This window comes from Oncorhynchus gorbuscha, linkage group LG13 (assembly GCF_021184085.1).
Source record: "Oncorhynchus gorbuscha isolate QuinsamMale2020 ecotype Even-year linkage group LG13, OgorEven_v1.0, whole genome shotgun sequence".
NCBI classification, from domain to species: domain Eukaryota; kingdom Metazoa; phylum Chordata; class Actinopteri; order Salmoniformes; family Salmonidae; genus Oncorhynchus; species Oncorhynchus gorbuscha.
Genome location: NC_060185.1, coordinates 6196815 through 6207890, shown reverse-complemented (window position 1 = coordinate 6207890; position 11076 = coordinate 6196815). Strand labels below are relative to the sequence as shown.

General features: G+C 42.7%; 1 protein-coding gene across 1 annotated transcript in view; it reads right to left on the bottom strand.

Moving 5' to 3' along the window:
• Positions 1–4184: 4184 nt before the first annotated feature.
• The window catches only part of LOC123992432 (conserved oligomeric Golgi complex subunit 6-like), an 8086-nt gene continuing 1194 nt past the window's right edge, over positions 4185–11076 (bottom strand). The window contains exons 2-4 of the mRNA XM_046293569.1: positions 6160–6251; positions 5968–6038; positions 4185–4327 (exon numbers count right to left, since the gene is read on the bottom strand). Of these exons, the coding sequence (XP_046149525.1) occupies positions 4232–4327; positions 5968–6038; positions 6160–6251 (259 nt within the window). The 3' untranslated portion in view covers positions 4185–4231. The remainder of the gene's footprint in view (positions 4328–5967; positions 6039–6159; positions 6252–11076) is intronic.

Genomic DNA, 11076 nt, shown 5'->3' with positions numbered 1-11076 from the left:
GTACTATCAATACTATAATCATATATAATATAATCTATAAAATGCCAACATGTTATGTACATAATCACACAATGTTGGAATAATAAATAAAGGAATAACTTCACAAAGAAAGCGTTATACTAGAACAACCAAATGAAAAAAACGCATTGAAAAAAATGTACAGATATAAAGATGCATGTCACAGCAGACAGATATAAATGGTGGAGGCTGTTGAGTCAATGACTGATGAAAAATGTACACGTAGAGATAATGGGAACTGTTAATATGTTGACTTATGATATGCACATAGATACACAGACACCTGCTAATCAAATTGATTGATACAAACAATATGTGATATAATCATGATTAGTAATAATTATACGTTATTACTATATGACAAAAAAACATTATATTAAGACAATCATTAAAGATTTGATAGTAAAATACATAGATATATGAATCGTTATTTGTATTGATTTAGATACAGTGGTACATGCTGTAGATATATCCAGACACCTGTTAGTCAGGCTGAATGAGGTAGTATGTACATGTAGAATATACAGACACCTGTTAGTCAGGCTGATTGAGGTAGTATGTACATGTAGATATATACAGACACCTGTTAGTCAGGCTGATTGGTAGTATGTACATGTAGATATATACAGACACCTGTTAGTCAGGCTGATTGAGTAGTATGTACATGTAGATATATACAGACACCTGTTAGTCAGCTGATTGAGGTAGTATATACAGACACCTGTTAGTCAGGCTGATTGAGGTAGTATATACAGACACCTGTTAGTCAGGCTGATCGAGGTAGTATGTACATGTAGCTATATACAGACACCTGTTAGTCAGGCTGATTGAGGGTAGTATGTACATGTAGCTATATAGACACCTGTTAGTCAGGCTGATTGATGTAGTATGTACATGTAGATATATACAGACACCTTTTAGTCAGGCTGATTGAGGTAGTATATACAGACACCTGTTAGTCAGGCTGATTGAGGTAGTATGTACATGTAGCTATATACAGACACCTGTTAGTCAGGCTGATTGAGGTAGTATGTACATGTAGATATATACAGACACCTGTTAGTCAGGCTGATTTGGTAGTATGTACATGTAGATATATACAGACACCTGTTAGTCAGGCTGATTGAGGTAGTATGTACATGTAGATATATACAGACACCGGTTAGTCAGGCTGATTGAGGTAGTATGTACATGTAGATATATACAGACACCTTTTAGTCAGGCTGATTGAGGTAGTATATACAGACACCTGTTAGTCAGGCTGATTGAGGTAGTATGTACATGTAGCTCTATACAGACACCTGTTAGTCAGGCTGATTGAGGTAGTATATACAGACACCTGTTAGTCAGGCTGATTGAGGTAGTATGTACATGTAATATATACAGACACCTGTTAGTCAGGCTGATTGAGGTAGTATGTACATGTAGCTATATACAGACACCTGTTAGTCAGGCTGATTGAGGTAGTATGTACATGTAGATATATACAGACACCTGTTAGTCAGGCTGATTGAGGTAGTATGTACATGTAGATATATCCAGACACCTGTTAGTCAGGCTGAATGAGGTAGTATGTACATGTAGATATATACAGACACCTGTTAGTCAGGCTGATTGAGGTAGTATGTACATGTAGATATATACAGACACCTGTTAGTCAGGCTGATTGAGGTAGTATGTACATGTAGATATATACAGACACCTGTTAGTCAGGCTGATTGAGGTAGTATGTACATGTAGATATATACAGACACCTGTTAGTCAGGCTGATTGAGGTAGTATATACAGACACCTGTTAGTCAGGCTGATTGAGGTAGTATGTACATGTAGATATATACAGACACCTGTTAGTCAGGCTGATTGAGGTAGTATATACAGACACCTGTTAGTCAGGCTGATTGAGGTAGTATATACATGTAGATATATACAGACACCTGTTAGTCAGGCTGATTGAGGTAGTATATACAGACACATGTTAGTCAGGCTGATTGAGGTAGTATATACATGTAGCTATATACAGACACCTGTTAGTCAGGCTGATTGAGGTAGTATGTACATGTAGATATATACAGACACCTGTTAGTCAGGCTGATTGAGGTAGTATGTACATGTAGATATATACAGACACCTGTTAGTCAGGCTGATTGAGGTAGTATGTACATGTAGATATATACAGACACCTGTTAGTCAGGCTGATTGAGGTAGTATATACAGACACCTGTTAGTCAGGCTGATTGAGGTAGTATGTACATGTAGATATATACAGACACCTGTTAGTCAGGCTGATTGAGGTAGTATATACAGACACCTGTTAGTCAGGCTGATTGAGGTAGTATATACATGTAGATATATACAGACACCTGTTAGTCAGGCTGATTGAGGTAGTATATACAGACACATGTTAGTCAGGCTGATTGAGGTAGTATATACATGTAGCTATATACAGACACCTGTTAGTCAGGCTGATTGAGGTAGTATGTACATGTAGATATATACAGACACCGGTTAGTCAGGCTGATTGAGGTAGTATGTACATGTAGATATATACAGACACCTTTTAGTCAGGCTGATTGAGGTAGTATATACAGACACCTGTTAGTCAGGCTGATTGAGGTAGTATGTACATGTAGATATATACAGACACCTGTTAGTCAGGCTGATTGAGGTAGTATATACAGACACCTGTTAGTCAGGCTGATTGAGGTAGTATATACAGACACATGTTAGTCAGGCTGATTGAGGTAGTATATACATGTAGCTATATACAGACACCTGTTAGTCAGGCTGATTGAGGTAGTATGTACATGTAGATATATACAGACACCTGTTAGTCAGGCTGATTGAGGTAGTATGTACATGTAGATATATACAGACACCGGTTAGTCAGGCTGATTGAGGTAGTATGTACATGTAGATATATACAGACACCTTTTAGTCAGGCTGATTGAGGTAGTATATACAGACACCTGTTAGTCAGGCTGATTGAGGTAGTATGTACATGTAGATATATACAGACACCTGTTAGTCAGGCTGATTGAGGTAGTATGTACATGTAGATATATCCAGACACCTGTTAGTCAGGCTGAATGAGGTAGTATGTACATGTAGATATATACAGACACCTGTTAGTCAGGCTGATTGAGGTAGTATGTACATGTAGATATATACAGACACCTGTTAGTCAGGCTGATTGAGGTAGTATGTACATGTAGATATATACAGACACCTGTTAGTCAGGCTGATTGAGGTAGTATGTACATGTAGATATATACAGACACCTGTTAGTCAGGCTGATTGAGGTAGTATATACAGACACCTGTTAGTCAGGCTGATTGAGGTAGTATATACAGACACCTGTTAGTCAGGCTGATCGAGGTAGTATGTACATGTAGCTATATAGACACCTGTTAGTCAGGCTGATTGAGGTAGTATATACAGACACCTGTTAGTCAGGCTGATTGAGGTAGTATGTACATGTAGATATATACAGACACCTGTTAGTCAGGCTGATTGAGGTAGTATGTACATGTAGATATATACAGACACCTGTTAGTCAGGCTGATTGAGGTAGTATATACAGACACCTGTTAGTCAGGCTGATTGAGGTAGTATATACAGACACCTGTTAGTCAGGCTGATCGAGGTAGTATGTACATGTAGCTATATAGACACCTGTTAGTCAGGCTGATTGAGGTAGTATGTACATGTAGATATAGTTAAAGTGACTATGCATATATGATGAACAGAGAGTAGCAGCAGCGTAAAAGAGGGGTTGGTGGGTGGTGGGACACAATGCAGATAGCCCGGTTAGCCAATGTGAGGGAGCACTGGTTGGTCGGGCCAATTGAGGTAGTATGTACATGAATGTATAGTTAAAGTGACTATGTATATATGTATATATGATTAGCAGAGAGTAGCAGCAGCGTAAAAGAGGGGTTGGGAGGGGGGCACACAATGCAGATAGTCTGGGTAGCCATTTGGTTACCTGTTCAGGAGTCTTTTGGCTTGGGGGTAAAAACTGTTGAGAAGCCTTTTGGCTGAGGGGTGGCTGAGGTCTTTGACAATTTTTAGGGCCTTCCTCTGACACCGCCTGGTATAGAGGTCCTGGATGACAGGCAGCTTAGCCCCAGTGATGTACTTGACCGTACGCACTACCCTCTGTAGTGCCTTGAGGGTTAGGGTCAGGGGTCAGGTTCAGAGGTCAGGGTACTACCTACCTGATGGTGTGGTGGTAGAACTTGAGCAGGTTGGACAGCTTGTAGAGTAGAACAGAACCCGGCTCAGCCAAGATTCCCTGCTCCAGACGCACCTGAAAGAGAAGCCGTTTTATATTTAGTATTTATCCCAGGACAGAATGTCTATCCAGTAGTATTTAACCCAGGACATAATTTCTTTCCAGTAGTATTCAACCCAGGACATAATTTCTTTCCAGTAGTATTTAACCCAGGACATAATGTCTTTCCAGTAGTATTTATCCCAGGACAGTCAGTCTTTCCAGTAGTATTCAACCCAGGACATAATTTCTTTCCAGTAGTATTCAACCCAGGACATAATTTCTTTCCAGTAGTATTTATCCCAGGACAGTCAGTCTTTCCAGTAGTATTTATCCCAGGACAGTCAGTCTATCCAGTAGTATTTATCCCAGGACATAATTTCTTTCCAGTAGTATTTATCCCAGGACAGTCAGTCTTTCCAGTAGTATTTATCCCAGGACAGTCAGTCTAACCAGTAGTATTTATCCCAGGACATAATTTCTTTCCAGTAGTATTTATCCCAGGACAGTCAGTCTTTCCAGTAGTATTTATCCCAGGACAGTCAGTCTTTCCAGTAGTATTTATCCCAGGACATAATGTCTTTCCAGTAGTATTTATCCCAGGACAGTCAGTCTATCCAGTAGTATTTATCCCAGGACATAATTTCTTTCCAGTAGTATTTATCCCAGGACAGTCAGTCTATCCAGTAGTATTTATCCTAGGACATAATTTCTTTCCAGTAGTATTTATCCCAGGACAGTCAGTCTATCCAGTAGTATTTATCCTAGGACAGTCAGTCTATCCAGTAGTATTTATCCTAGGACATAATTTCTTTCCAGTAGTATATATCCCAGGACAGTCAGTCTATCCAGTAGTATTTATCCCAGGACAGTCAGTCTATCAAGTAGTATTTATCCCAGGACATAATTTCTTTCCAGTAGTATTTATCCCAGGACAGTCAGTCTTTCCAGTAGTATTTATCCCAGGACATAATTTCTTTCCAGTAGTATTTATCCCAGGACAGTCAGTCTTTCCAGTAGTATTTATCCCAGGACAGTCAGTCTTTCCAGTAGTATTTATCCCAGGACATAATTTCTTTCCAGTAGTATATATCCCAGGACAGTCAGTCTTTCCAGTAGTATTTATCCCAGGACAGTCAGTCTATCCAGTAGTATTTATCCCAGGACCTAATTTCTTTCCAGTAGTATTTATCCCAGGACAGTCAGTCTATCCAGTAGTATTTATCCCAGGACAGTCAGTCTATCCAGTAGTATTTATCCCAGGACATAATTTCTTTCCAGTAGTATTTATCCCAGGACAGTCAGTCTTTCCAGTAGTATTTATCCCAGGACAGTCAGTCTTTCCAGTAGTATTTATCCCAGGACAGTCAGTCTATCCAGTAGTATTTATCCCAGGACCTAATTTCTTTCCAGTAGTATTTATCCCAGGACATAATTTCTTTCCAGTAGTATTTATCCCAGGACAGTCAGTCTTTCCAGTAGTATTTATCCCAGGACAGTCAGTCTATCCAGTAGTATTTATCCCAGGACCTAATTTCTTTCCAGTAGTATTTATCCCAGGACAGTCAGTCTATCCAGTAGTATTTCTTCATTTTATTAGTTCTACAGTCAAATACAGTCGACTGACACAAACAGAAATGTACACACAACAAACACACTGGGTTGGAGAGACTTACTTTAAGAGGTCTGCAGACTCCCTCAGTGATGTGTCCCACCACCTCTTGCATGGTCTCATCCACTCCTGGTGCTAAAGGGAAGGCAGTCAGTCAGACGCAGACAAGACACGCGAGAGAATGAACTACCTACACAAAGGTTAGGATTAGAGGAGATCAAGCGGTCGTTGCCGTAGGGATCGTGTGAGGGGTTACCTCGTGCTGTGACTTGTTTCAGCAGGGCCTCCAGATGCTCCTTTTCGGATGCGGTGGCTTGGTGCAGCCACGCCAACATGTCCCCCACGTACCTGGATGGGTCCAAGTACACAGGATTAGGCTTTGTTATGGCTTTTTATATATTTACTTACACACACTGTACGAAACGAGCTTGGGGTCACTTAGAAACATCCTTGTTTTTTTTTTTGAAAGAAAAGCACATTTCTTTTATGTCCCTTCAAATAGATCAAATATACAGTCTAGATTATTGTTCATGTTGTAAATGACTATTGCAGTTGGAAACCGGCTGATTGTTTAATTTCCTTCATCACATTCCCAGTGGGTCAGAAGTTTACATACACTCAATTAGTATTTTGTATTTGGTAGCATTGCCTTTAAATTGTTTAACTTGGGTCAAACGTTTCGGGTAGCCTTCAACAAGCTTCCCACAATAAGTTGGGTGAATTTTGGCTCATTCCTCGTGACAGAGCTGGTGTAACTGAGTCAGGTTTGGCCCATTCCTCCTGACAGAGCTGGTGTAACTGAGTCAGGTTTGGCCCATTCCTCCTGACAGAGCTGGTGTAACTGAGTCAGGTTTGTAGGCCTCGTGACAGAGCTGGTGTAACTGAGTCAGGTTTGGCCCATTCCTCCTGACAGAGCTGGTGTAACTGAGTCAGGTTTGGCCCATTCCTCCTGACAGAGCTGGTGTAACTGAGTCAGGTTTGGCCCATTCCTCCTGACAGAGCTGGTGTAACTGAGTCAGGTTTGTAGGCCTCCTGACAGAGCTGGTGTAACTGAGTCAGGTTTGTAGGCCTCCTGACAGAGCTGGTGTAACTGAGTCAGGTTTGTAGGCCTCCTGACAGAAGGTGTCTCCTTCCTGAGCGGTATGACGGCTGCGTGGTCCCATGGTGTTTCTACTTGCGTACTATTGTTCGTACAGATGAACGTGGTACCTTCAGGCATTTGGAAATTGCTCCCAAGGATGAACCAGACTTGTGGAGGTCCACAATGTTTTTCTGAGGTCTTGGCTGACTTATTTTGGTTTTCCCATGATGTCAAGCAAAGAGGCACTGAATTTGAAGGTAGGCCTTGAAATACATCCACAGGTACACCTCCAATTGACTCAAAAGATGTCAATTAGCCTATCAGAAGCTTCTAAAGCCATGACATCATTTTCTGGAATTTTCCAAGCTGTTTAAAGGCACAGTCAACTTAATGTATGTAAACTTCTGACCCACTGGAATTGTGATACAGTGAATTATAAGTGAAATTATCTGTCTGTAAACAATTGTTGGAAAAATGACCTGTGTCGTGAACAAAGTAGATGTTCTAACCGACTTGCCAAAACTATAGTTTGTTAACATGTAATTTATGGAGTGGTTGAAGAACGAGTTTTAATGACTCCAACCTAAGTGCATGTAAACTTCCGACTTCAACTGTACAGAGGCCCATTATCAGCAAACATCACTCCTGTGTTCCAATGGCACGCTGTGTTAGTTAATCCAAGTTTATCATTTGAAATGGCTAATTGATCATTAGAAAACCATTTTGCAATTAGTTTAGCACAGCTGAAAACTGTTGTCCTGATTAAAGAAGCAATAAAACTGGCCTCCTTTAGACTAGTTGAGTATCTGGAGCATCAGCATTTCTAGGTTCGATTACAGGCTCAAAATGGCCAGAAACAAAGACCTTTCTTCTGAAATTCATCAGTCTATTCTTGTTCTGAGAAATGAAGGCTATTCCATAAGAGAAACTGGAGATCTCGTGTACTACTCCCTTCACAGTGTACTACTCCCTTCACAGAACAGAGCAAACTGGCTCTAACCAGAATAGAAAGAGGAGTGGGAGGCCCCGGTGCACAACTGAGCAAGAGGACAAGTACATTATAGTGTCTAGTTTGAGAAACAGATGCCTCACAAGTCCTCAACTGGCAGCTTCATTAAATAGTATCCGTAAAACACCAGTCTCAACGTCAACAGTGAAGAGCCGACTCTGGGATGCTGGCCTTCTAGGCAGAGATCCTCTGTCCAGTGTCTGTCTTCTGTTTCTGACAAATTTAATCTATTTACAATTTTATTTATTTATTTATTTTAATGGACAATTTTTTTTGCTTTTCTGGACATTTCTAAGTCCAGACCTAGAGAAACTGTAGAGGAAAGGCTGTGCAACCACTGCACCACAGCAGAACCTGGCTCCCTGTAGAGGAAAGGCTGTGCAACCACTGCACCACAGCAGAACCTGGCTCCCTGTAGAGGAAAGGCTGTGTAACCACTGCACCACAGCAGAACCTGGCTCCCTGTAGAGGAAAGGCTGTGCAACCACTGCACCACAGCAGAACCTGGCTCCCTGTAGAGGAAAGGCTGTGCAACCACTGCACCACAGCAGAACCTGGCTCCCTGTAGAGGAAAGGCTGTGCAACCACTGCACCACAGCAGAACCTGAGACGGAGATGCGTTTCCTGACAAAATGTCAAAAACATAAAACATTTCCACAAATTTAAAAACCTTATTCAAGGTTTCAGAGACATCTCTGATGAGAGTAGGCAACCCGTCCTGTTTGGGGAGGACGCAGAGAGCTATGGGTAGGCAGCGCACTACATCTCAGAGAGAGAAAGAGCGAGAGAGCGAGAGAGAGAGAAAGAGAGAGAGAGAGCGAGAGAGAGCGAGAGAGAGAGAAAGAGAGAGAAAGAGAGAGTGAGAGAGAGCGAGAGAGAGCGAGAGAGAGCGAGAGAGTGAGCGAGGGCGAAGTAGCGCGAGAGAGCGCGAGAGAGCGCGAGAGAGAGAGCGCGAGAGAGAGAACGCGAGAGAGAGCGTGCGCGAGAGCGAGAGAGAGCGAGAGCGAGAGAGAGCGAGAGCGAGAGAGAGCGAGAGGGAGCGAGAGGGAGCGAGAGCGAGAGAGAGCGCGAGAGAGAGCGCGAGAGAGAGCGCGAGAGAGAGCGCGAGAGAGAGCGCGAGAGAGAGCGCGAGAGAGAGCGCGAGAGAGTGCGCGACAGAGAGCGCGAGAGAGTGCGCGACAGAGAGCTCGAGAGAGAGCGCGACAGAGAGCGCGAGAGAGAGCGCGACAGAGAGCGCGCGACAGAGAGAGCGCGACAGAGAGAGCGCGACAGAGAGAGCGCGACAGAGAGAGCGCGACAGAGAGAGCGCGACAGAGAGAGCGCGACAGAGAGAGCGCGACAGAGAGAGCGCGACAGAGAGCGCGACAGAGAGAGCGCGACAGAGAGAGCGCGACAGAGCGCCAGAGAGAGAGCGCGCGAGAGAGAGAGCGCGAGAGAGAGAAAGAGCGTGAGAGAGAGAAAGAGCGTGAGAGAGAGCATGAGCGAGAGAGAGAGCATGAGAGAGAGAGAGAGAGAGAGAGAGAGAGAGAGAGCGAGAGAGAGAGAGAGAGAGAGAGAGAGAGAGAGAGAGAGAGAGAGAGAGAGAGAGAGAGAGAGAGAGAGAGAGCACGAGAGAGAGAGAGAGAGAGAGAGAGCGAGAGAGAGCGAGAGATCTGGCTATAAATACTTTAATCAGTCATAGAGCCCATTGCCCTTTATGGTTGTGAGGTCTGGGGTCCGCTCACCAACCAAGACTTAACAAGATGGGACAAACACCAAATTGAGACTCTGCACGCAGAATTCTGCTCAAATATCCTCCGTGTGCAACGTAGAACACCAAATAATGCATGCAGAGCAGAATTAGGCAGATACCCACTAATTATCAAAATCCAGAAAAGAGCTGGTAAATTCTACAACCACCTAAAAGGAAGTGATTCCCAAACCTTCCATAACAAAGCCATCACCTACAGAGAGATGAACCTGGAGAAGAGTCCCCTAATCAAGCTGGTCCTGGGACAGCAGCACAATTAGACCCAACCAAATCATGAGAAAACAAAAAGATAATTCTTTCCAATGTGTTAACAAAATAACAGAGCAAACTAGAATGCTATTTGGCCCTAAACAGAGAGTACACAGTGGCAGAATACCTGACCACTGTGACTGACCCAAACTTAAGGAAAGCTTTGACTATGTACAGACTCAGTGAGCATAGCCTTGCTATTGAGAAAGGCCGCCGTAGGCAGACCTGGCTCTCAAGAGAAGACAGGCTATGTGCTCACTGCCCACAAAATGAGGTGGAAACTGAGCTGCACTTCCTAACCTCCTGCCCAATGTATGACCATATTAGAGACACATATTTCCCTCAGATTACACAGACCCACAAAGAATTAAAAAACAAACCCAATTTTGATAAACTCATATCTACTGGGTGAAATTCCACAGTGTTCCATCACAGCAGCAAGATTTGTGACCTGTTGCCACAAGAAAAGGGCAACCAGTGAAGAACAAACACCATTGTAAATACAACCCATATTTATGCTTATTTATTTTCCCTTGTGTACTTTAACCATTTATACATTGTTACAACACTGTATATATATATATATATATATTTATATTTATATTATTATTATATATTATTATATTATTATATTATTATTATATATTATATAACATTTGTAATGTCTTTATTGTTTTGAAACTTCTGTATGTGTAGAGTTTATTGTCAATTTTTATTGTTTATTTCACTTTTGTATATTATCTACCTGACTTGCTTTGGCAATGTTAACACATGTTTCCCATGCCAATAAAGACCCTTGAATTGAATTGAGAGAGAGCGCGAGAGAGAGCGCGAGAGAGAGCGAGCGAGACAGAGAGAGCGAGACAGAGAGAGCGAGACAGAGAGCGAGAGCGCGAGAGAGAGCGCGAGAGAGAGAGAGAGCGCGAGAGAGAGAGAGCGCGAGAGAGAGAGAGCGCGAGAGAGAGAGCGCGAGAGAGAGAGCGCGAGAGAGCGAGCGAGAGAGCGAGCGAGAGAGCGAGAGCGAGCGAGAGAGAGAGAGAGAGAGAGAGAGAGAGAGAGAGAGAGAGAGAGAGAGAGAGAGAGA